The 26,715-nt window shown below is 41.8% G+C and overlaps 1 protein-coding gene across 12 annotated transcripts in view; it reads left to right on the top strand.

Annotated features, from left to right (window-relative positions):
- Kif1b (kinesin family member 1B) overlaps nucleotides 1-26,715 on the top strand; it is a 153,607-nt gene that overhangs the window by 96,602 nt on the left and 30,290 nt on the right. For 9 of the 12 annotated variants that reach the window (XM_070037319.1, XM_070037324.1, XM_070037326.1 and 6 more), the window contains 12 exons: nucleotides 3,049-3,142; nucleotides 5,863-6,011; nucleotides 8,053-8,231; nucleotides 9,197-9,334; nucleotides 11,100-11,348; nucleotides 17,815-17,933; nucleotides 19,258-19,343; nucleotides 19,661-19,790; nucleotides 19,962-20,124; nucleotides 20,575-20,665; nucleotides 23,774-23,892; nucleotides 24,916-24,971. In XM_070037319.1, coding sequence (XP_069893420.1) covers nucleotides 3,049-3,142; nucleotides 5,863-6,011; nucleotides 8,053-8,231; nucleotides 9,197-9,334; nucleotides 11,100-11,348; nucleotides 17,815-17,933; nucleotides 19,258-19,343; nucleotides 19,661-19,790; nucleotides 19,962-20,124; nucleotides 20,575-20,665; nucleotides 23,774-23,892; nucleotides 24,916-24,971 — 1,573 coding nt within the window. The remainder of the gene's footprint in view (nucleotides 1-3,048; nucleotides 3,143-5,862; nucleotides 6,012-8,052; nucleotides 8,232-9,196; nucleotides 9,335-11,099; nucleotides 11,349-17,814; nucleotides 17,934-19,257; nucleotides 19,344-19,660; nucleotides 19,791-19,961; nucleotides 20,125-20,574; nucleotides 20,666-23,773; nucleotides 23,893-24,915; nucleotides 24,972-26,715) is intronic. The other 3 variants (XM_070037329.1, XM_070037330.1, XM_070037331.1) reach the window with 1 other exon arrangement.

Genomic DNA, 26,715 nt, shown 5'->3' on the forward strand with positions numbered 1-26,715 from the left:
GCAGTGCCATTGAGAAATGGCCTCAGAGCCGGGCGCTGGTGGCTCACACCTGTAATCCTAGCTACTCAGGAGGCTGAGATCTGAGGATTGTGGTTCAAAGCCAGCCTGGACAGGAAAATCAATAAGACTCTTATATCCAATTAACCACCAGAAAACCGGAAGTGGTGCTGTGGCTCAAGTGGTGGAGTGCTTACCTTGAGCTGAAGAACTGAGGGACAGCGCCCAGTCCCAGAGTTCAAGCCCCACGACTGACAAAAAAAAAGAAAAAGAAATTGTCTCAGAAGTCCAGGCTACTTGGGTGCTGGTTGGTCATGCGTGTTACCCTAGCTACTCAGGAGGCTGAGATCTGAGGATCATGGTTTGGAACCAGCCCACTCATGAAAGTATGAGACTGTCATCTCCAGTAAACTACCGAAAGGCTGAAAGTGGAGCCATAGCTCAAGTGGTAGAGTGCTAGCTTTAAAGAAAAAAAAAAAAATAGCACCCAGTCCCTGAGTTCAAGCCCCACCTCAGCATGGCACCCCAAAAAAAAAAAAAAAAAAAAAGATATTCCGGGCTTACCTTATACTTTTCTTACTCCTAACTTGGAATCTGCCATTTTCCCAAGTAGTCTAGCTCTTTCACTCAAGACTAGTGCTCTACTACTTAGCCACAGCTCCACTCTGGTTTTCTCACAGACTTTTCTGCCCAGACTGGCTTTGAACAGTGATTCTTATGTCTCAGCTTCCTAAGTAGCTACCAGGCTTAAAACATTGATTTTTAGCCACGCGCTGGTAGCTCATGCCTATAATCCTAGCTGCTCAGAAGGCTGAGATCTGAGGATTGCAATTTGAAACCAGCCCAGACAAAATGTCTCCATGAGACTCTTACCTCCAATTAACTCCAGAAAAAAACAGAAGAGCCATAGTTTAAGAGATAGAGTGCCATCCTTGTGCAAAATAGTTGAAGAATAATGCCCAAGCCCTGAGTTCAAGCCCCAATACCAGTGTGTGTACATACACTAAATAAAAGAGATTTTAAAGATTGCCTATCATTTTTAGATGGTTCATATATTTGTCCATCCTGCTGTTTGATGTGATAGGTAGATCATATGCTAAAATCTATTTAGCCAGTTCTGGGGCTTGAACTCAAGGCCAAAGCACTGTCCCTGAGCTTTTGTGCTTAACACGCACTCTAATCACTTTGAGCCACAGCTTCACTTCTGGTTTTCTGGTGATTAATTAGAGATAAGAGTCTCACGGTCTATCCTGCCCTGGCTGGCTTCAAATTGCAATCCTCAGATCTCAGCCTCCTGACAATCTAGGATGACAGGTGTGAGTCACCAATGCCTGGTCTAAATTTTTTTTTTTTTGGCCAGTTGTAGGGCTTGAACTCTGGGCCTGGGTGCTGTCCCTCAGCTCTTCAGCCCAAGGCAAGCACTCTACCACTTGAGCCATAGCGTCACTTCATATTTTGGTGGCTAATTGAAGATAAGAGTCTCACAGACTTTCCTGCTCGGGCTGGCTTTGAACTGTGATCCTCAGATCTCAGCCTCCTGAGTAGCTAGGATTACAGGCGTGAGCCACTGGCGCCTGGCTAAAATTTTCATTTTAAAATGAAGAAAATAGGGAGGTAGGGGGAGGATGGGAAGGGATGGGAAGGGGAAACAAAGGAGGAGGCTACAATGCTTGATAAGAAATGTACTCATTATCTTGCCCATGTAATTGTAACCCCTCTGTACAGTATTTTCACAATAAAAAAAGAAAGAAAAAATGAAGAAAATAAGGTTTAGAGAAGACTGAATTTTCTAAAATTATAAGATAAAGCGCCAGGACTAAACTAAAATCATTTTACTTACTAGCTTAATTTTTTACCCTCCTCTTCCCTTCTCTTTGCTTTTTGTTTCCTCCTTTCCATTTCCTTTTCTTCCTTTTTTCTTCACTATACTGTACATAATTTGTAATATTATATAAACCTGTATCACTGGCTCTTGGTTTTGATTATTGCCAGCCCCACTAAAGAAAGAAGGCTTCCTGGGCTGGGAATGTGGCTTAGTGGTAGAGTGCTTGCCTAGCATGCATGAAGCCCTGGGTTCAATTCCTCAGTACCATATAAACAGAAAAAGCCGGAAGTGGTGCTGTGGCTCAAGTGCTAGAGTGCTAGCCTTAAACAAACAAAGAAGACTTCCTTTGTGAATCCAGTTTGTCAGCGTGGCTAGGGTCTTGGAGAATGTTTGTGTTGTTAGCATTGCCGATGGGAGCTCCTTTTGTCATGGAGCTTACTGAAGTGGCCATCTGTAACCCTCTGGTTATGTGGAAGGTTGATGTGGGGGAGTGGAAGGTTCTGACAGTGGTGCAGGTCCATTTCCTGACAGCCAGTGACTGCGCCACTCCTGAGCAACCAAAGCAGGATGTCTGAGTAGATCATAAGGTATTATACTTAAGGCTATGTTTTAGTATTTTCATTATGCGAAAGTTTCTTTTTTAATCCTGCTTGTTTTATTTTCATTAAAATTCCATCTTTTTTCATATCAGATAACCTTTCTAGACAGTTTTTTCCATTCTCTTTCTCTGTCTCATAATCTTTTGCTGCTTTGAGGTGATAATGCCCTTTTTGAAAATGCATGAAGTAGGAGGAGAAATGAAAGACAAATCTGATTTGAATTCTAGCAATCCTCATAATAGATTTTAAAACAAAATGTCTCTTGAATAACAATATGATCTATAAATTATTTCAGTCCAATACTGATGAGAGCTTCCGGTTATCTGAAGGCAGAATTCACTCTACCACTATAAAGATGGTTTGTCACCCACAGAGTTCTTCACAGACTACAGTCTTAATTTTTTCACCTTCCAAACAGATAATTGGAACTTTCGGCAGTACTGGTGAATTTGATCTTTTGCAATGTTGTCTTTCTCTGGAATTCCTCAATGTGTAAATATTACTGTGTCATTCCTTGGTCTCCCTTTCATGTGTTTGTCCTTTGCTCTCTCTACTTTCCCCAGTATCATTTTCCTTCCCTCTTATTTCCTCCCTCTCCTACATGTCATTTCCTTTGTTTTCCTTCAGGACTATGAGAGTAAATTGCAGGCCTTGCAGAAGCAGGTTGAGACCCGGTCCCTGGCTGCAGAAACAACTGAAGAGGAAGAGGAGGAGGAAGAAGGTGAAATTTAGACAATGAAACTTTCCCTTTCTGATTTTTTTTTTCAGACCCTTTGTCACCTATCAAAGCTGGGTTTCTCAGACTTTACCTCTGCTCTGTTGACCTTAAACGGAACCAACTTAGAGATTTAACCCATGCTCAGTGCTGAGCACCCACGTTGTAGTCCGCGAAGGGGCAGTAGGACTCTTAGTGTCCCATAGAACATCAGGTTTCTGAGGGCAGTCCTCATACAAATGAATCTCTGGGAAGTTGACATTCATGGTCTCAGATCCCTGTAAGAAGTTCATGTGTCCAGTGAGGGAAAGGGTGACATTGTCCAATTTGCTAGGATTACAGGCTGACTATACTCATTACCTGACTTATGTAACTGAAACCCCTATGTACATCACCTTTATAGTAACAATAAAAAAGAAAGGAAAAAAATAATACAGAGTTAGAACCACAATATGTTATTCAACATTTTGAACATATTGTTGAATTCGACCACTCTTCAGTGGATAACACTGCTTATCTAAAATAAAAGTGCAGCTGGGTGGATGCCAGTGACTCACACCTATACTTCTACCTACTCAGGAGGCTGAGATCTGAGGATCATGGTTCAAAGACAGCCCAGGGCAGGAAAGTCATGAGAATTATCTCCAGTTAACCAACAGAAAGCCAGAAGTAGTGCTGTGGCTCAAAGTGGTAGAGTGCATGCCTTGAGCAAAAATGCTTGTGGACAGTACCCAGGCTCTGAGTTCAAGCCACACAGCTGACAAAACAAATAAATAAAAACTCAGAGCAAACATAAATTATAAATATAGAGGCCAGGCACTGGTGGCTCACACCTATAATCCTAGCTACTCAGGAGGCTGAGATCTGAGGATTGTGGTTCAAAGCCAGCCTGGGCATGAAAGACCTTGAGACTCTTACCTCCTATTAACCACCAGAAAACTGAGGTGGTGCTGTGGCTCAAGTGGTAGAGAGCTAGCCTTGAGCTGAAGAGCTCAGGGACAGCACCTAAGCCAGTGTTCAAGCCCCATGGCCGACAAAAGAAACTAACTAATTAACTAACTAACTAACTAAATAACTAAATAAATAAATAAATAAATAAAGGGGCTGGGAATGTGGCTTAGTGTATGCCTTGCATACATGAGGCCCTGGGTTTAATTCCTCAGTGCCACATAAACAGAAATAGCACTGTGGCTCAAGTGGTAGAGTGCTAGCCTGAGCAAAAGAAGATCTAGGACAGTACCCAGGTCCTGGGTTCAAGCCCCAGGACTGGCAAAAGAAAGCAAGGAAGGAAAGAAGGAAGAAAGGAAGGGAGGAATGAATGAATCATAGTTCAGATGGTCTGTTTCATTTGGAATGCATCCATTCCTGGCAGATGTCTAATCATGTTGTTTCTCCCTGCTGCCTGACTTGCATTTTTCAAAATTTCTTAGCTGAATTAGTGCTTTCATTGTTGTTATAATGTGAACATCCATCACATTTTATTTTTTTCTTATTAGTAAGGGTCATTGTGACATTTCCAAATGTATACAATATATCCTGATTAACTTCATTTGGTTTATCACTCTTCTTTACCCTCATATTCCAGTTCCTCACACAACTTCTCGTTAGTCTCATGGCTTTAGATTAACCTCGGAAGATTTCTTAATTTTTATACTGACTGAGCTATGTATTTTTAAGTACCTAAGTGAAATAAGACACTTTTTCCTGTATTAGAAAGAAAAAAAGGATAGGCATGGTGGCTTATGCCTGTAATCCTAGCTACTTGTAATACAAAAATAAGATTACAGTTTCAGGCCAGTTTACGCAAAAAAATTAGTATGTTCTCATCTCAGCCACTGACTAGGCATGGTGGTACATGGCCTGTTATCAAATGTATTTGGGGAAATTTAAAATAGGATCAACTCAAACACTGATGGCGTACATGTATAATCCTACCTACCAAGAGGCTGAATGAAATGTGAAGATTACAGTTTGAGGTCAGCCTGGCCAAAAAAACTCCCTGAGATATGTATCTCTAATTAACCAGCAAAAATCTGGAAATAGAACTGTGAGTCAAGTGGTAGAGGACCAGCCTTGAGAATAAAATCCAAGTGAGTGTGAGGCCCTGAGTTCAAACCCAATACAAGTCCAAAAATATCCCAAGCCAGGCCCCAGTGGCTCACACATGTAAACCTAGCTACTAAGGAGGCTGAGATCTGAGGTGGCTCAAGCAGTAGAGTGCTCGCCTTGAGCTGAAGAGCTGAGGGACAGTGCCTAGGCCCAGAGTTCAAGCTCCACAACCAACCAAAAAGAAAAAAAGAAATATTCTAGTCACGAAGCCGGGGGCCGGTGCCTCACACTTGTAATCCTAGAAAAGCACTAGAAAACCGGAAGTGACGCTGTGGCTCAAGCGGTAGAGCTCTTGCCTTGAGCTGAAGAGCGCAGGAACAGCACCCAGGCCCAGAGTTTAAGCCCCATGATTGCCAAAAAAAGAATTATAGTCACATATTAAAATTGTCTGTTTAGAAATAAAGGAAGAGGAAATATATTTCCTTATTGTACTGTTTCAAATAAATAGAACTTAAAGTTTTCTCAAATATATGTACGGCTTCTATAAAATCAATCTAGTAAGCAAGCTTTACTAATAAACAAAACTGGGAAATAGCATGGTAAATGCTGTAAGGTAGGAGTGTGATTTCCTTACAGGTGTGAGATGACCATTAAATATGTTTCATTTGGTCTTTCAGCTCCTTGGACACAGCATGAGTTTGAATTGGCCCAGTGGGCCTTCCGGAAATGGAAGTCTCACCAGTTTACCTCTTTACGGGACTTGCTGTGGGGCAATGCCGTATACCTGAAGGAAGCCAGTGCCATCAGTGTGGAGTTGAAGAAGAAGGTAAGGAAGTGCTGAGAATGTGGGTGATGCGCAGGCACAGCTGAGCCGCAACCGAACTATCCATTCTCTTCAGGGAACTCATCTGCTTTATGCTATGAAGCAGCTTTCTGTATACTTTATTCAATGTATGTGCATAGGACATAGTAGCTATAGCTACTAACTAAACTTAAAATGCATGTTTTTAGTTAATTATTTAGTTTATTGTATTTGATAAGAGCTAGAAATTGCTCTTAATAAAAAAATGTTTCTCTTAGGTCTGAAAAAAAACTCAATTTCACTTTAGTTTTGTTTGTGTGCATACATATGTGTGCATAACGTGTGTGTGTGTGTGTGTGTGTGTGTGTGTGTGTGTGTGTGTGTGTGTGTATGTGTGTGAGTGATGTTTCTCTTGGATTTCTGGGGAAAAAAAAAATCTCAATTTCACTTTAGTTTTGTGTGTACGTGTGCATGCGCGTGTGCACACCAGTACTAGGGCTTTGAACTCAGGGCCTCTAGCTCTGCTTAGTTGTTTTACTCAAGGCAGGCACTCTGCTACTCAAGCCACACGTTTACTTCCAGCTTTTTGCTTGTTAACTGGAGATCAGAGTCTCATGGATTTTTCTGCTAGAATGGCTTTTAGTCCTATTCTTCAGCTCCCAGCCACTGGTGCCTAGCTTCATTAGCATGTTTTTTCATTAGCATGTTATTTTTCCTGGGGCTTGAACTCAGGGCCTGGGCTCCATCCCTGAGCTTCATTGTGCTCAAGGCTAGTCTCAACCACATGAACCACAGCACTACTTTCTGGTTTTTGAATGGTTAATTGGAAATGAATCTCATGGGCACTTCTCTGTCTGAGCTGGCTTATAACCACAATCCTCAGATCTCAGCCTCCTGAATAACTAGGATTATAGGCGTTAGCCACCAGTACCCAGCTTCACTTTAGGTTTTGACTATTAAGTCTGTACTATTAAGCCTGTATGTCTCTTCACCACCTAATTGACTTGACTCCTAGCATCTGCGAGGCACTGCTGTGCAATGCACCAGCACATGTGCTCTGCTCCCACATAGCTTGGACCAGTCCAGTGTCACGAGTTGCACTGACCTAGTTAACAGATTTACTCATCCACAAAATGAGGTTGACAACAGAGCCTGTCACTCAGGGGTGTTATGACAGATGAAAGAGAGAATGTACATAAAACACTAAAAATACTGTCTGAGCATGGTAAAAGACAATAACTGTAAGTTATCTATTTTCATAATTGCTACCAACATTTTACACCGAACATTTGATTGAACCTTCCTATGCCCTACTGTTTGCCTCCTGATTGCTAAGATTACAGCCAGAGACCACATTGTACAGGAAGAAGGAAAACAGACTGCTTGATCTGGAAAAATTTATCTCCCAGGGCTAAATTCTCCTTATGTCAAGTAGACCTCAGCTTCACTCCTGATCTCAGAAACCCATCTCACACTGTAATTACTAACACATTCATCACCAAGTAGACTAAAGGCAGGGACTTTGTTTTTCTGTTCTTAATGTTGTACCTAGTGTTTAATCAGTGTTTGTTGGTGAAAATATAGGGTAGTAGCAAGAGATAAATGACATGATGCATGACACTTACCATATAGTAAACGCTTCTAAGAGTAGTCGTTGTAATCCTCTGAATTTAAAATTGAAACCTTCGGTGTGTTCCAACCCCTCTCATTAATGATGACTAGAGATGCATTGTTGGATCCATCTTTTGGTCTCTAGTATAAGTTCCACTGAAGCCTTTGTTCAATCAGCCAAAATGTATTTACTGGGATTTTAGTTTGTATAAAAACACTCTTCCAAGCTAGGAAAACAAAGTTGTAAATTGCTTAGTCTGCAATTAGGATTGTTCCCTGTGTTTAATATCATAGGTAGCCAACTTTTTTAGGTAGTCACAAGCTATTTGTTGAGCATATACTTCACATTCAGCCTCTTTCCCATTGGCATAGCAACATTGCCTTGTCTGTGAGGCTTACTTGCTGAAATGGTAATGGCTTTCCCACTTGTCACTGCTTTATCCTTCCCACTCAGGTGCAGTTTCAGTTTGTTCTGCTGACTGACACACTCTACTCCCCGTTGCCTCCTGAGTTGCTTCCCACTGAGATGGATAAAACGCATGAAGACAGGCCTTTCCCTCGTACAGTGGTAGCAGTAGAAGTTCAGGATCTGAAGAATGGAGCAACACATTATTGGTCTCTGGAGAAACTCAAGTATGAAGATATTCATATAAGTTGCTTGTTTCACTTAGGAAATAATAGTAAATTGCTCAAGCGGATTCCTTCACATTCTCTTCTCTCTGAGGATGAGTGCTGTTTTTTCTGTGCTCTTGTAGACTAATGATATTACCATATCCATTTTCTAGGAGAATGAATCCCACTCCTCAAATACCTTTGATATTGGCAGATATTTCAGTTTGTTCTCCATAGACCCTAAAACTTGAGATGATCCAATTCTATGATTATTATTTCTATCTTGTATTTAGAAATCATTTATCTTTTTTCAGAAAACAGGGGAGTTACAATCTAGCTTTATTTGCATTTAGTATGATAATTGCCACTGTCTGAGTATATTGAAATATCACACACCATTGAACTAGTTTCCTTTGAGACTGTTGGCTCAGTACAGGTTAACTGGCTGTTCTTTTTTTTTTTTTTTGAGATAGTCTTGCTATGTAGTCCATGCTTGCCTTGAACTTGTAATCCTTCTGTCTCAGTTTCTTCTTTTTTTTTGGGGGGGGGGGGGTCCGGTCGTGGGGCCTGAACTCTGGGCCTGGGCGCTGTCCCTCAGCTCTTCAGCTCAAGGCTAGCGCTCTACCACCTGAGCCACAGCGCCACTTCCGGCTTTTTTCTTTTTGCTTATGTGGTGTTGAGGAATCGAACCCAGGGCCTCATGCATGCAAGGCAAGAGCTCTACCACTGAGCCAGCTTCCCAGCCCTGTCTCAGTTTCTTGAGTGCTTGGGATTATAGGTGTATGCCACTTGACCCATCTTGCTGGCCATTCTTCATTTTTTGTGACTTAGACATTGGTGTCTTCTTTTGGCTTTCATTTTTTTGTAATAACATTCAATGGTGGGAACAACTTTTTGAAAAAATATTGTATGGAATATGCTTCCAAAACACAGCACTAATGCAATCTGATGCTATTAACCACTCCTGCCTCTTGTTTGTTCCATAGGCAGAGACTAGATTTAATGCGAGAGATGTACGACAGGGCCGGCGAGATGGCCTCCGGTGCCCAAGATGAAAGCGAAACCACCATGACAGGCAGCGACCCGTTCTACGATCGGTTCCACTGGTTCAAACTTGTGGGAAGGTATGTGATGATATTGTTTTACTTTTAAATACTGATCATTTTTGTTTTAACTATTTAAAATCTCGGCAGATATTCTGGGGAACTAAAAGGGGCAAAAGTACATTTAACAAAACCCTTTCTCTAATTTTATCCACTCATGATATAAACACTGTCTTATTTCAACATGTGTATTGTTTTGATTGCAACTTTTAACCAACACTCTCCCCTGGCTCCTAGCTTTTTCACAAAATGTTTTCATAGTTGATAAGGATAGATTGAAAGGAAAAACAAAACTTACATGTATGTTTTGCACAGTCTAAATAAAATCATAGTATGTGTGTATGCCTTAGCAAGCTACAACTATTCCTTTTTCTGATTTGTGCACACTCTTTCCTTAGGCAATCATCTCACTTCTGTTGGCAGTCTTCTTGAATCTCTTTCTCTCTCACTCTTTTTTTTTTTTTTTCCAGTGCCAGTCCTAGGGCTTGAACTCAGGGCCTGAGCACTGTCCCTGAGCACTCTGTCACTTGAGCCACAGTGCCACTTACAACTTTTTCTGTTTATGTGGTACTGAAGAATGAAACTCAGGGCTTCATGCCTACAAGGCAAGCACTCTACCACTAAGCCACATTCCCAGCCTTCCTCTAACATTTTATGAAAAACGGTATTGCCTCTATGAGACTTTATTGAGTTGAGTTCTTTTTTTTTTGGTCAATTGTGGGGCATAAACTCTGGGCCTGGGCGCTGTCCCTCAGCTCTTCAGCTCAAGGCTAGTGCTGTACCACTTGAACCACAGTGCCACTGCGGCTTTTTCTGCTTATGTGGTGCTGAGGAATCGAACCCAGGGCTTCATGCATGCAAGGCAAGCACTCCTTCCCAACCCCGAGTTCTTAGAAATTTGGAAGCAGAGAAATTTAAGTTTTGACTTTACTGATTTCAAGTATTGGAGCTGTTTTCAACTGCAAAAATCTGTTATAATATTTAAAGAAACTAGGTAAGGTCTGAAAATGTGGCTTAGTAGTAGAATGCTTGCCTAGCATGCATGAAGCCTTGGGTTCAATTCCTCAGTACCACAAAAAAGTTGAAAGTGCTTCTATGGCTCAAGTGGTAGAGTGCTAGCCTTGAGCAAAAGAAGCCCAGGGACAGTGCCTAGGCCTTGAGTTCAAGCCCCAGGACTGGCAAAGAAAAAAAGAAAAGAAACTAGGTAAAAAGGAGTTACTGAAGTACTAGTATTTTATTGAAATGAAGTAAAATCCTTTTCTACTCCACTTTGATAATAGACTAGGTTTTTTTGTTATTGTTGTTTGCTTTTTTTAAAGAGATGAACTGGCCAGACACATCTTACCCAAGGAAAGCATGCCTGCTGTGGCCAGTATAATTCCTTGCATTTTGTTTCTGCTCTAAAATGAGAATTCAAATCTTTCTATTTCACCTGACTTTTGAGTAGCTCCTTTGAGGCCTGGATGCTGATCTTTTGTATGAGTGAGAGAATAGAAATGTTTTATAACACAATTTATACAATATTTACCATATTTACCAAGGGTTGTCTACTCATGGATTTCCTTTGCGTTTCTTATTCTAAGGATCCATCCTTGTAGAACTTTTTCACCCTGCCCTATTCCCTTTCACTTGACCCAGATAAGTTACGCTATTTTATTCTTTTGCTTTTCTATTTGCTCTTATTGTGTTGCAGTGGATTCTGTCCTGTTGGCACCTATAGCTTCCTGTTTAACCAACTCTTCCTTTCTCCCTGGCTGTGTTAATTGGCGTCTTACCTGGTGTCTAGCTCCCCCATTTTCCACGGCTGTGTGAATGAGCGCCTTGCTGACCGCACACCCTCCCCCACTTTTTCCACCGCCGATTCCGACATCACTGAGCTGGCTGACGAGCAGCAAGATGAGATGGAGGATTTTGATGATGAGGCATTCGTGGATGACACCGGCTCTGACGCAGGGACGGAGGAGGGATCAGATCTCTTCAGTGATGGGCATGACCCGTTTTACGACCGATCCCCTTGGTTCATTTTAGTAGGAAGGTTGGTGAGGTTATTATGAGAAAGGCAAAAAGGGACCAGCTCTTGCTTTTAAAGGCCTCTGCACAATTTTAGGTAGACTTGCCTTCGCCAGTTTAATTCATGAATCCTCAGTCTCACATCCTCTAATGCTTGGGCTTCTAATATAAAGGTCAATGTGGCTGGAGAGAGCACTCGGGTACTTTGTGAAAAAGCACACAGCAATTTGTGAAGACATTATGTTCAGGACTGCTTGTCCTAAATTGCCCAATAGTATTGTTCTGAAGGAGGAAACCCCAAAAGAGAAAGTAATTAAAGCAAAGAGTCAAAGACAATGGATTCCACAGATGGCACTGTTGTGAGGAAGCATATGGAGATAGCATGTGGTGGACCACAGTGAGCCCAAGGTTAGATAAGCCACCACAGGAATCAGAGGACTGAACTAGGCTTAGGAGTAGTGTTAAGTACATGGGGGGTTTTGTTTGTTTGTTTGGTTTTTGCTTAGTCCATTGAACCTTAAAAAGAACCTTAGAAAGAAGCAGGATTCTTTAGTCTGATTTCCCTTTGGCTGTAGGGACTGTTTTTCTGTATTGCTTTGGCCAGAATTTACCTATAGGATTTATAATGACAAATCTCAGAAAATGTCAACAATGAATATTTGTTTAGTGCTACATGAAACTGCTTTTGTTGAGTTCCCCAAACGGAGGCATTGTCTGGCTGTCAGACTATGCATTCCTCTATTAGAAATGCAGAACCCTCTGTCACATGTTCCCAATACTGTGTCTTTGTCCATATCCAAGCTTCATGATGAGTAATGGTCATTATAATTCCAATAATAGAGCATTCATTGGGTTAAGCTAAAACAAGGTCTAGGTTTTAAAGTATAAAAATTAAGTTTAGTGGTATATTAGAACCACAATGTCTTGTTGAACATATTGAATGTATTGTTGAACTCAACTACTCAAGTGGCTAACACTGCTTATGTAAAATAAAAATTGAGCTGGGCGCCGGTGGCTCACGCTAGCTACTCAGCTCATCCTAGCTACTCAGGAGGCTGAGATCTGAGAATCACTGTTCAAAGCCAACATAGGTAGGAAAGTCCATGAGACTCTTACCTCCAATGAACCACCAGAAAACTGGAAGTGGCACTATGGCTCAAAGTGGTGGAGCTCTAGCCTTGAGAAAAAGAGCTTGGGAACAGCGTCCAGACCCTGAATTCAAGCCTCATGACCAACCAAAAAAGAAAGTTCAGCAAGTCTCTTGACCTCTCCCCTTCCCACCCCACAGACATATGTTCCAAAATTTAACACATGAAAAAGGGGAAAAGATAAGTTCTTCGGTAGAAATGAAAACCTCAATTACAATGTCAAGTAATAATATTAGACAGTTGTTTTTTTTTACAGTAGTAAGGAACATGTAAAGTTTAGTTTCTTCCTGAGTAAACACAATGAGATTGTAGAACCATGAATATTGTTTTCTCCTGGTCTATTGCCAGAATCAGATGCTTAGAATTTCAGAGAAGCTGACTAAGAAAGGCACTGACAAGTGATGGGAAAATAGTGCTTTCTTCCATGGCTGTCTGTGCCCTCATACATGGCCATCCTATTCTAAAGAGTTGGCTGTTACATCTTCTGCCCATATACTTAGTCCCAGTGCCAGCTATATACTGAGAACCTTAAAAGATCTTTTTCAGGGCTGGGAAGGTGGCTCAGTGGTAGAGCGCTTGCCTTGCATGCATGAGGCCCTGGGTTTGATTCCTCAGCACCACATAAGCAAAAAGAAAAAAGCTGGAAGTGCCACTGTGGCTCAAGTGGTAGAGCGCTAGCCTTGAGCTGAAGAGCTGAGGGACAGCGCCCAGGCCCAGAGTTCAGGCCCCACGACCAGACCCCCCCCTCTCAAAAAAAGATCTTTTTCAAAGGACAAGGCCCTGAGTTTAAACCCAGTGCCTCAAAAAAACAAAAAGATGAAGTCAGAATCCTGCTTAGCCAGGCACCAGTGCATATAATCCCAGCTACTTAGGAGGCTGAGATACAAGGACTGAATTTCAAAGAAAAGGTCCAGCCAGTCCAAAGCCCAGAGTTCAAGCCCCAGGACCAGCACACACACACAAAAAAAAACCTATCTACTTAAATATATATATAAAGATATATGTATTTTTTAAGCTATAAGTATATTCTCTAGTATTTTTCTTTTTTCCTCATATTAGATGCAAGTATAAATATAAAGCAGTCAACTCTTATTTTCACCTGATATATTTATGAAGCTATGGTTCAGAAATTGGTCTTTTCATTTGTTTGGGTTCGGTTCTAGACTTCTAAAACTAGTGTCACCTTGCAAGAGACTAGGAGATAGGAGTTGGCTAGGAATATAGTCCAGTTGTAAGACCTAGGGTTTAATCACCAGTAGCAAGTAAATAGAGACACTGAGTACAGTGACTCCTGCCTATAATCCTAATTCCTTGGGAGACTGAGATTAGAGGATTGTGGTTTGAGACCATTCTTGACAGAAAGTTTGGGTATCTCCATCTCAGCCAGTAAAAAACTGAGTGCATCAGTATGTACCTGTCACCCCAGCTATATAGGAAATGTAAGTAGAAAAAATGTAGGCCAGCCTGTGTAAAAAGTGAGACCCTACTAAACAAAGAAGACTCGGGCATGGCTCTAGCAACAGAGCATGTGGTTAGCAAGTGCAAGACCTTGAGTTCGAATCTCAGTACTGCCAAAAATAAATAGAGAAGAGACTGGGGAGGAGGTGAAAGCATAGCATGTGGTAAAGTGGAAGATGGCTATCCATTTGGCCCTCAATTACATTCCTTCTCCACAAGAAAATGCATGACGGTGCAGCATCACCAGTTGTTTGGCAGTCACTGGCTGTAACAATGATTACTTCTTTCCTGCTTTGTAATTTGTAGGATTGGATTTTTCCATATTGGCATGGAATTATAAATGTGACTCACTTGTAAAAGTTTCCATCTTCCTAATGAAATTCTGCTTGTAGATTTGTTGACTGACCTTGATTACCTCTGGTGAATCTTTGTATCCAGATGCAAAGAGCTTGTCCCTTTCGCTATTCTCTTATGGCATGCTGGGATGTATAAACCATCCACCATAATTTGGGATGAGAGACATAAGCTAGACTTCTAGGTTGAAAAGGGGGCAAAAGATGATTCTGTAAACCTCTCTGAACTAAATTGACATTCCTCTGTAAGAATCACTGTAATTATGCTGATTTTCTTTATGTTGACAAATTTATTTTCTCTTTCTGATGTAACATCACAGAGTTTTTCAGCTAACATGTCCTTTATATCTTCCCTCTCATCTCTGTTCTCCTTCAGTCTGCTAGTTCAAAGTATAAGGACTTCCAAAATTAGAGTAATTACAAAAATTTAGAAAGCTTCAGAGAACTTTGATGCAGCAGTAATTTGGGCTAGGGGGACAGGAGCAGTCTGGTGAGCATGTATTCATTCGTGTATCACAGAAGTGATGGCCCACCTGCCATGGAATTGCAGATGTGCTAACTAGAGACACCTGCAACAATTCCTATTCAGTGGAATAGCTGTGTCCATAAGCAGAGAGGAAATTCTCATCTTTAATGTGTGCTCCAATGTTACTTTTTATAATATTCCTGTGGTGGTGATATGCTTTTCTAAGAATGCAAGGGCTTTGGGGGCTGAGGTATAGCCCCATGTGGTAGAGCACCTGACTAGCATGTGTGAGGTCCCACAAAAACAACAACAACAAAAAGTGAGTGCTAGTGTCTCACACCTGTAATAGTAGCTACTTAAAAGACAGATTGGGAGGATAGCAGTTGCAGGCTAGCTCAGGCAAAAAAGCTCACACAGCTTCATCTCAACAAAAAGAAGCCCAGAGCCTGGAATCAGTAGCTCACACCTATCATACTAGCTACTAAAGTGGCTGAAATTCTGAGGATTAAGTTTTGAAGCCAGCCCAGACAGAAAAGTCGACGAGACTTATCTCAAATTAACCAGTAAACTGGGTGCCGGTGGCTGAGATCTGAGGATTGCTGTTCCAAAACAGCCCTGGCAGAAATGTCTGTGAGACTCTTATCTCCAATTAACTACCAGAAAACCAGAAGTGGTACTGTGGCTCAAGTGGTAGAGCACTAGCCTTGAGCTAAAGAGGTCAGGGAATGAACCAAGGCCCAGAGTTCAAGACCCATGACTGACAAAAACAAAAACTAACCAGCAAAAGTCCAGAAGTAGAGGTATGACTCAAGTGATAGAGCATCAGCTTTGAGTAGAAGAGCCAAGTAAGAGCTCGAGGCCTTGAATTCAAGCCCCAATAATGGCACCAAAGAATAAATAAAAAATTTAAAAGTAACAATAAGCCAGGCACTGGTGGCTCACACTTGTAACCCTAGCTACTCAGAGGGCTGAGATTTGAGGGTTATAGTTTGAAGCCAGCCCAGGCAGAAAAATCCCCATGAGATGCTTATCTCCAATTAACCACTCAAAAACGGAAGTGACACTGTTGCTCAAGTAGGAGAGTGCTAGCACAAAGAGGCTGAGACAATGAGCAGACCCTTAGTTCAAGCCCCATGGCCAACAAAATAATAATAATAATAAAGCTCAATGGTTTTGCCTCTCAGCCTCAGGTATAATACATTTTTTCTGATAAATCTTCCACTTAAAGTTAGAGGAAGATCTCTTTCCTTTTCTCTTACATACAGACATGTTCATTCATCATATTGATTGAGCATATATATTATGTCCGACACTCTACAGACAGTGGTAAGCAAGAGAAGAGATGGTTTTTGTTCTGATAGACTTACAGTCAGTGACAGAAGTACAATACATTTAAGTGCAAATCAGAGCAATGATGAAAGAATTGTGTGTATTGCTCAGATGGTCTAACCTTGCAGGGACCTGGTGATTAAAATAGCACCTGAAGATGTGAGATCAAAGGGAGGAGGTGAACATTTAGTACAGAGAAGACTCTGTCCAGGGGGCACATAGGATAGCTCTGCATGGCCCCAGTGTTTGAAGCAGCCATGTCTGATGGGATCAGCCTCTAGGGGAGAACAGTGGTCTTTATGTGTGCTGACTTTGGAGGTAAAGTATCCGTTTGGTTCCACAGGCCAAATTCTTAGTCTTAAACGTAGTCATAGAAATAGCATTGGATGGTAATGTTTGTAATACTTTTTAGGTTACATATTTATTTTTAAACTTTTGAACAACAAAGCTTTAATTCTTTGTCTCTTAGTACTTCCCCTCCTGCTTTGGAGGCAGACTGAAAGGGAAGTAATACCATGAACTGATTCGATGTTGACTTGCATTTATTTCATTTCCGTTGTCATTCACATGTCATTTATGTTCTTATGTTTTATTAATACTACTTTTTATTATGTATTCTGTTTTCATAATTGCTTTCATTATCTTGAATTGAAATCTCAAGGATCCATTCCTCCATCCTTCTTGCTTTGTTTTGAAGTTTGTATCAGAGTAGGAGAACAGCAGACAGGCCTGTGTGTCACATTCAGTTGTTTGATTTCCTGATGCAAGTGTTTATTCTTTGTCTTTTTGTTTTATGTGCAAAGATCAGCATATACCAAGTGGGAAGACAGGAGTAACAGTAGGAACTAGATCCTCAATCTCTTCCACTCATTGGAATGAGCACTCTGAAACTCTGCAGTCACCAGTTTTAATTGCTACAAAATAGTGAAAGAAGACAATATAGATGTCATAGGAGTTTACTTGTTTGTTTGAAATATAAACTGTTAGATCTGTAACAGTTTATATACATATATATATGTGTGTGTGTGTATATATATATATATATATATATATATATATATATACACACACACATATGTGACTTAGGTTTTAAATCCATAGGAACCAGCTTTCTTCTCTGGTAGCATTTACCTTGGTGCCAATTCAGAGACTCCTGCAGGCTCACTACTCAAGAAATTTCTGGCTGTGTAGTCTCTGCCACACACGTAGGCTTCCCTTACCATTGCTAGTCACCCTGCCTCAAGATAACAGTCCTTAGAATAAAAATAAATATGCAATAATGTGGCTTTTTAAGTTATTAACTCTATTTCATTCATATCATCCTGCCTTTTTTTGTCTCCTGATTTCTGTCTATTGGGAAAGAATCTTGGTAGTTTCTTGTATTTAAAGGTTAAGTCCTTCAATTGTTTCCTTTCCCTATCAGCCATTTTCCCAGAGCAGTGTCTCAAAGGTCTACTTCCAACTGTTACTCTTCTACCTGCAATACAATTCTTACAGAGATTAATTTGGTGTAAGTTGGTCTTTGTCAGCTGTCTTGACAAACATTTGCATTTATATGTGTTGTCATAGCTGAAAAAAGCAACTGGAGGCAGTTTGAAAGGACAGAACTGAGAGGTAATTTTAAGACAAGGCCTAGAAGCCGGCTCAGTTGAGAGAAGATAGTCTCAGTGAGACTGAGAGCCAGCTTGTCCCTCTTTGGGATTCTCTGATATGTGGTTTTCTGCCTTCTGACTCTAGGGCATTTGTGTACCTGAGCAATTTGCTGTATCCTGTGCCCCTGATTCACAGAGTGGCCATCGTCAGTGAGAAGGGGGAAGTGCGGGGATTCTTGCGGGTGGCTGTGCAGGCCATTGCAGGTGGGTAATCCTCCTGTGTATGAAGGTTCTAGGTCTTGTCTAGTGACCGAGCAGGCCAGGTCTATGAGGACCACACTTCAATCACAAACACAAAAGGTGGTGTTTGTCCAACTTGGAGAAGGCCTTTCTTGCTTCCTTTTTAGATTTTTTTCCCCCAAGTATCATAAATTAATTCTGTTTAGTCCAGGCTCCAGGTATTTTGGAATAATAGGGTAAAGAGTTTTCCTTTAGCACAGCACCAGTGGCTCACACCTACAGTCTTAGCTATTCAAGATCAAAGGACCTAAGGATCTTGGTTTGAGGCCAGCCTGAGCATTAGAGTCCATGAGACTCTTACCTCCAGTTAACCATCAAAACAAAAGTGGAGCTGTGGCTCAAGTGGTAGAGTGCTAGCCTTGATTTGAAAAGCTCAAGGACAGTGCCCAGGCCCTGAGTTCAAGCACAAAAACAAACAACAGCAAAAACAAAAGCAGTTCTTGCTGGCTGCCAGTTGCTTACACCTGTAAATCCTAATTACTTGGAAGACTGAAAAGGAGAGTCACAGTTTGAAGCTAGCCCAGTCAGAAAAGTTCAGGAGACTCCCTTTCAACCCATAGCTAGGCCTGTTATCCTCAGCTGTATGACAGGCTGAAATTAGAGGTCAGGGATTGTAGCTGCAGGCCAGCCCAGGCAGACAAGTGCAAGACTCCATGTCAACAGAGGGAAGCTGGATGCAGTGACACATGCCTATCATCCCAGCCCAGGAGGCAGATTGTGGTCCAGGCTCATACCTGAGCAGCAAAAAATAGGTATGGAGGCATGGCTTAGTGATAGAATGCTTACTTAGCAAGCATGAAACCCTGAGTTCAAACCTCTGTACTAAGAGAGTGAGAGAATAAAACTAGTTATTTACTAAACAGTTCTCTTTTTTAAAAAATTTTTTTATTGTTATTATAAAAGTGATGTACAGAGTAGTTACAGTTAAATAAGTCAGGTAAAGAGCACATTTTTTAAAATTATTATTATAAACGTATTTTTTATTGTGAAAATACTGTACAGAGGGGTTACAATTACATGGGCAAGATAATGAGTACATTTCTTATCAAGCATTGTAGCCTCCTCCTTTGTTTCCCCTTCCCATCCCTTCGCATCCTCCCCCCCCACCAAAGTTGTAAAGTTCTAAACAGTTCTCTTTAAGCTAAGAAGATGATAAATCTACATGAACAGAGGTGTTTGTAGCCATTGTAATTGTTTTTATGTAAAAGGACTTTCCTGTTTATATTCTGTAATCCTCTCCTCACATGTATACTCTCATTTAATGTGCCCTGGGTTTTTTTCTACTTAGCGGATGAAGAAGCTCCTGATTATGGCTCTGGAATTCGACAGTCAGGGACGGCTAAAATATCTTTTGATAACGAATACTTTAATGAGGTGAGAAATCTTTAGGAAGGAGTGCCATGAGGAAAGGGAGAGAAGTAGATGGGTGTGTGAGGAAGTTTTTGCATTGGAGGCCAGTTTCCCTGCCTAGAGCTCTAAGCAGGATGCTGGTAAGCCCAGAGTTGTTGAGTAAGGTACAGGACATACCAGTACAAATCCAATGTGAGCATGTTTGCATGCTGCCTTTTCCCAGACAGCTCTTTAATCCACATCATCTTCTAGTCACTTATTTGTTAGGGAAATAAACAAGGAAATGGTGGGGGGTGCATTTATACTGCTTCCTTCTAAACCGACCTCTGCCTCACTTCCAGAGTGACTTTTCTTCAGTTGCAATGACGCGTTCGGGTCTGTCCTTGGAGGAGCTAAGGATTGTAGAAGGACAGGGTCAGAGTTCGGAAGTCATCACTCCTCCAGAAGAAATCAGTCGAATGAATGACTTGGGTGAGTAACAGAGATGACTGCTATCGGGAACATTCTCAAAGAGGGGGAGGAAGAAACTGACCACTGTCCAGGGATGTAGTTTGCTTTCTTCAACTAGGAATGGGGAGAATGCCCGACGCCACCTTCTTTCCATTCTTCAAACCAAATGTATGTTCATCTGACCCTCTTTAGATTTGAAGTCAGGCAGTTTGCTGGATGGAAAGATGGTAATGGAAGGGTTTTCTGAAGAGATTGGCAACCACCTGAAACTGGGCAGTGCCTTCACTTTCCGAGTCACAGTATTACAGGCCAGTGGGATCCTCCCAGAGTATGCAGACATCTTCTGTCAATTCAAGTAAGCCCCTCCTTTGTTCTGCCTGCCTAGCTAGCTGATAACTGAGATGTCATTTGTGCTCTTGAGTGCTTTACATGTAAGTGATGGGAATGCTCTTAGGAAAGAAAGATGAAAAACATGATAGTCACATGAGAATATGGCTTAGTGGCAGAGTGCTTGCCAGCATGCATGAAGCCCTGGGTTCGATTCCTCAGTACCACATACACAGAAAAGGCCAGAAGTGGCACTCTGGCTCAAGTGGTAGAGTACCAGCCTTGAGCAAAAGAGGCTCTCAGGGACAGTGTTAAGGCCCAGAGTTCAAGCCCCAGAACTGGCAAAAACAAAACAACAACAACAAAAAAAAAAACCCTGCTTAAGTGGGATGCTTCTTACCACTGGATGCAAGCCAGGCTCTCGTAACAGAATCCAAATGAAAACATGTAACCCAGCTTGTCTTATCTTTTTATTAAGTTTTTTGCATCGCCATGATGAAGCATTCTCCACTGAACCCCTCAAGAACAATGGCAGAGGAAGTCCCCTGGGCTTTTATCATGTGCAGAATGTGAGTAACCTGGACGTTTTTGTCAGACACATTGGGGTTTGTGGTAGTTTGGCTTTCTTGGCGGAGGAAGGATAACCAGGCCCAGCTGCCTTTGTGCGGGCGGGAGCTAGTGGAGAAGACAATGGAGGGAGGGGCTCGTGCCTGGGTGGTGAGGTCATCCCCAGCAGCCGCTGAATTACAGTGGTGCACAGCTGGCCCAGGAATGAAATCTTCCATCACTTTGAATGTATGAATGCATTGTTTTAATGATTTGGTCCTAAAAAAATAAAACATGTTTACTATCACTTTTGTTAAAGTTAATATGCTGTCATTTAAATCTAGGATAATTATGTTATTTTGGATGCAAATAATGCAGAACTTATTAAATACCTTTTGTAGCCAACTTAAGTTCCAGTCTGTTTTCCTTGGAGCTAATGCTGTGAGGAATGCCCTTACAGCTGTCTTTGTCTCTAATATAAAATTTCACTAAAACTCAATTCAGAAAATTCACCACGTGGGCTGGGAAGGTGGCTCAGTGGTAGAGCGCTTGCCTTGCATGCATGAGGCCCTGGGTTCGATTCCTCAGCACCACATAAGCAAAAAAGAAAAAAAAACGGAATTGGCGCTGTGGCTCAAGTGGTAGAGCGCTCGCCTTGAGCTGAAGAGCTGAGGGACAGTGCCCAGGCCCAGAGTTTAGGCCCCACGACCGGACCCCCCCCCCAAAAAAAAAAAAGAAAAGAAAAGAAAATTCGCCACGTTTGTTACAATGGCTAATGTTGATGGATTTAATTGGAAATTTTTCTTTGCATTTAATTTTCCCCTTCACACCATAGACTCTAATGATCCTTATGTTATCGCTGAGGTAACTGAGGCAGTGAGTAACTAACGTCACTCAGAGGGCAGCCAAGCTAGGGACAAGGCAGAGATGCATTTAAACACAGAGAAATGTGGCCCTTGAGTCCAGGGTCCTCACTTCTCATGAAATCACCTCTCACTCTTGCTAACCATGTCTACTGTATAAGTGGAACACAAACACAAAATATACTATTTGCTTTATGTTTGTATAATGTGAACATGCATAAATCTAATAAATATTCTTCAGCTGCTGTGTACAAGGCCTGCTCGACATGTTTGGGGATGCAGATGTACCTTGGGTGCCCCCCAAGGTGCTTAGAATTATAAGAGAGATATAACATGGAAAACATGAGAAAAACATTCAAGATGCAGTGGGAGTGGAGAAAGAGAAATTATTTTCATATGGAGAGATAATTAATTTTTTAGCTAGTTGGGGGTGGTTGGGTGGAGAAAGGTCAGTTTTCTGAAGGATATAGAATAATAAGAAAAAAATGTGTCAAACTTGGCATTATACCTGACACTCTACAGTCAATACTTTTTTTTCCCTTTCTGTTTTTTTTGTTTGTTTGTTTTTGTGACAGTCCTGGGGCTTGAACTCAGGGCCTGATCACTGTCCCTGAGCTTTTTAGCTTGAGACTAGCCCTCTACCACTTGAGCCACACAGCTCCACTTCTAGCTTTGTGGTAGTTAACTGGACCTAGACTCTTCTGCCCAGACTGGCTTTGAACCTCAGTACTCAGATCTCAGCTTTCTGAGTAGCTAAGTTTACAGGTGTGAGCCACCAGCACCTGGCTACTTTTCTTATTGTTACTACTATTTGAGATGGGCATTTAGTATAGGAATGACTTAGATGCATGCATGGAGATATGGGAGGGCCTCTGGCAGGGTTGAAGTACAAGAAAAGAAAAAAGCAGGCAGGAGAGCAGCAGGCAAGTTCAGCTGCACTGAAACTGTGTGTGAAAGGCAGCAGGGCTGAGTCAATGGGGGCACATTGTGGGGAGTTTTGAAGGCCTGAAGCCTAGTAACGTTACTCTAGAATGAGAAGCGCGTTGGGCATGGTGTTATCCCAGTTGTTTGGGAGGTGGAGGCAGGGGGGTCTTGAGTTCTCTGCCAGCTTGGGCAAAGTTATCCAGACCCTATCTCAAAACCAAAATAAAAACAAAAGACAGGCACTTGTGGCTCATGCCTGTAATCCTATTTACTCAAGAGGCTGAGATCTGAGGATTTCGGTTCAAAGCCAGCTCGGCTGGAAAGTCTGTGAGACTCTGATCTCCAATTAACCACTAGAAAACTGGAAGTGGTGCTGTGGCTCAAAGTGGTAGAGCACTAGCCATGAGTGAAGGAGCTCAGGGATGAACACCTAGGCCCTGAGTTCAAGGCCCAAGACCAACAACAAAAAAAGGTGGGGGATGGGGACAGGCAATGTTGACTCATAATCCTAGCTGTTCAGGAGATCTGAAGAATTGAGGTTGAAGGCCAGTCCAGGCAGGAAAGTTGGTGACATTACATCTCCAAAAAATAACCAGAAGAAAGCTGAGATGGAGGCATGACTCAAATGGTAGAATACCAGCTTAGTAAGCAGAAGGTCCTGAGTTCAAACCTCAATACTGCAATAAAAGGAGGGGGATAGCTAGGGACTTATTAGCTCTAGTAGTAGAATGCTTGCCTAGCAAGTGTGAGGTCCTGGGTTCCATCTCCACACTATCCCAGTGGGGAATAGAGTTGTAGAATGAAAAGTAGAGCTCATTCTTTGGTGCAAGAGGACTATGTAACAACACTCATTACAGACAGGATGTGTAAGGGTGCTAAAGTTAACTGAGAGAGAGCATCAGAGAAGGGATGACATTGTCTAAAAAGAAATGTACTCTCACCAGGCTCACACCTGTAATCCTAGCTACTCAAGAGGCTAAGATGTGAGGATTGCTGTTCAAAGCCAGCCTGGGCAGGAACATCCATGAGACTTATCTCCAGTTAACCAACAGAAAATGGGAAGTGGTGCTGTGGTTCAAAGTGGTTGAGCACTAGCCTTGAGCTGAAGAGCTCAGGGACCACGCCCAGGCCCTGAGTTCAAGCCCCACAACCAACAACCAACAACAACAAAAAAAGTACTCTTTACATGACTGATGTAACTGTAACCCCTCTGAACATCACTTTTAGAATTAAAAAAACAAACAAACACTTTTTTAAAAGTGCTAAAGTTCTGACAAAAGCAAAGTAGGAACTTTTTTTGTAACAAATCTTTCCATAATCTCATTTGGCATTATTTCTCATTAGATTGCAGTGGAAGTCACTGAGTCATTTGTGGACTATATCAAAACCAAGCCTATTGTATTTGAAGTCTTTGGCCATTACCAGCAGCATCCACTTCATCTGCAAGGACAGGAGCTAAGCAGGTATAGACCATAGAATCAGAGACTTCTGTTGTTACTGTTTGGATTTTTAGTTCTTCAATTGCTGCAGAACTCTTGATGGATTAAGATAACTGGATAACAGTTTTATAAATTATCCTGTGTTTCCTCGTAGGAAATAATAATCTTTTGCTAGCCATTTAGTCACTTATCTTATTTTTATTAGTCACTAATTTTAAATAGAGGAAGTTGAATTTTACCCAGATGACCTTGAATGCCATCTTTTTGTATGAAGAGACTTTGAATAGGGTAGAAAGTTGGGGATGGGGCTATAACATGACAAGTATGTTTGATTATTCCTCACAGTCAGTCCCCTCAGCCTTATAAAGTGGAAGCTCACCAGGTGTCGGTGGTTCATGCCTGTAATCCTAGTTCCTCAGGAGGCTAAGATCTGACGATCTCTGAGGCCAGCCTGGGCAGAAAAGTCTCCATGAGTCTCTTTCCTATCTCTAATAACCACTCAAAAAGCCTGGAAGTGGCACTGTGGCTCCACTAGTCTTGGGCATAGAGGCTCAGGGACAGCACCCAGGCCCTCAGTTCAAGCCCTACAACCAACCCCCCAAAAAGTAAAAGCTCTAAATGGAATTATTAAAATTGATGAGCTGGGCATGGTGGTGGTACCCACCTGTCATCCCTGCACCAGGCACCGGGAGGCCCAGGCAGCAGACCTCAAGCTCAAGGGCAGCCTGGGCTCCATTGTGAAACCCTGTCTCAGAAAAACAAAACAAAACAACAAAACTGATGTAGAGAGCAGTGATGATGATGATTCAGTGACAGTGTCACCAGATTTCTTCCATGCTAACAGAATACGTTTCTTACTTCACTTATTAGCCACAGTTCACAGGGTGACTTTTTAAAAATGTGTTATCTTGTTTCACTCTGTGGGATTATGTTGAGTATCTGATGCTGTGCCAGAGTCGAAAGGATCCGTTTTCTTACAATGATTTAAGCATGCCATTAATACCAATACCAAGTCTGTAGTCCTGAGGTTTATCTTTCTCTCTGCAGTCCACCTCAGCCATCTCGAAGGTTTTTCCCTCCTCCCATGCCACTCTCCAAACCAGGTGAGTACCAGCTACATAGAAGCTCTCCGTGCATTTGTTCCAAATAATCTCCAGAATTTTTCCCCCTCTTCTGTGTGTCCTCATGTGTCTCTTCCCCTCTTGTATTCATCTAACAATAACAGGAATTTTGGTTCCTGGTTTAAGATAGATGTCAGAAAAAAAAAAGCATGTTTTATCTCCACCAGTTCCTTATTGCAGACGTTGACAATCTTCCTTTTCCTAAGCCTCTGTTCTGTAGGTACCTGCTCTCTCAGTGACTGGCCATTTCTTTGTATATTAAATTTGTTCTGTGTAGTCAATTATGTTTTTTTTATGTTTGGTTGACATATAATTGTGCATATTTGTGAGGTATGGTACCTGATAGATAATGGGTAGTGCATGTATGTATAGCATAATTAACATACCATCACTTTAAGCAGTAACTATTTCTTTATGCTAAGAAGATCCAGATCCTGTCTCCTCACGATTTTGGAATAGGTGATACTATATGTAATCATCCTCATGTTCTCTGCCATAGAACATCAGAACTTGTCCTATTCATTTACCTTATTTTCTTTTGCTTTGTATTTTTCACCCTTTTTCCTCATTGTCCACTTGCCACATTCCCACCCCTCCCTGTGCTTGTTTCCTATTTTCTGTATTCCTCATCCCATTGGCCTTCAGACCATGAAAGAAAGATTGAGATGATTCGCTCTCTCATGTCTGGTTATGTGAATGTGCATGTGTTGGACACGTTTTCTGAGCACGCCAGTGTGCTTGCGTCCTCCGCGGTTGCCACCTTCCAGATTGAGGCTGATCCATTGCCGCCTCTTCTCTTTCTGCCACTTTCCAGCTGCCAGAGGGCACCCAAACGAGATGGTTAGTAGCTAAAGTAGCTCTCCTTAGATGTAGAACCAGCCTCAGGGCTTGTCCTAAGTCCTGACTCTGAACAAAGCACTGATGTCTCTGTGTGCTCCTTGAGCTGAATGTAGAGTCCAACACATTGTCAAGATTGTATCGCTTTTCCTTTAGAGAGATTTTAAGAAGTTCCTTCTCTACCTGTGCTTCTTTCATAACACCCTAGTTAAGTGCTTCTAGTATTTGTTTAAATGCTATGCAGTAGTGTGTGTGTGTGTGTGTGTGTGCGCGCGCGCGTGTGTGCACACGCTCACATACAGTCCTAGGGCTTGAACTAGGGCCTGTCTCTGAGCTTTTTGACTGAAGACTAGTGTTCTACTACTTAAACCACAGCTACACTTAAGGCTTTTTGTTAGTCAATTGGAGATAAGAGTCTCCTGGACTTTCCAGGCCAGTCTGGCTTCGAAGTCAGAGCTCAGCTTCCTGAGTAGCTAGGATTATAGGTGTGAGCCACTGGTGCCAGCTTTTTCAGTAGTATTTTAATTTTGTTTGCTTGTTTTGGGAGGGTTGCTGGGGACTGAATATAGGGTCTTGCCCTTGCCAGACAAGCACTCTTCCACTGAGCTGAATCCCCAACTTTGTAGTATTTTCAATTTTGATATTTACTAATAGTTCACTTTTGTTTGTTGCTTTGTGGAGTTTTTGCCTTTGTTTTTGTTTTCTGTTCATCATGGGACTTGAACTCAGGGCCTGGGCACTGTTTGTAGGCTCTTTTTGCTCAAGGCTAGCACTCTACCACTTGGAGCCACAGCCCCACTTCTAGTTCTTTTTTTTTTTTTTTTTTTTTATGGTCAGTTGTGGAGCCTGAACTCTGGGCCTGGGCGCTGTCCCTCAGCTCTTCAGCTCA

The sequence above is a fragment of the Dipodomys merriami genome, unplaced genomic scaffold, assembly GCF_024711535.1.
Source record: "Dipodomys merriami isolate MVZ:Mamm:240054 unplaced genomic scaffold, mDipMer1.0.p SCAF_28, whole genome shotgun sequence".
Taxonomy (NCBI): Eukaryota; Metazoa; Chordata; class Mammalia; order Rodentia; family Heteromyidae; genus Dipodomys; species Dipodomys merriami.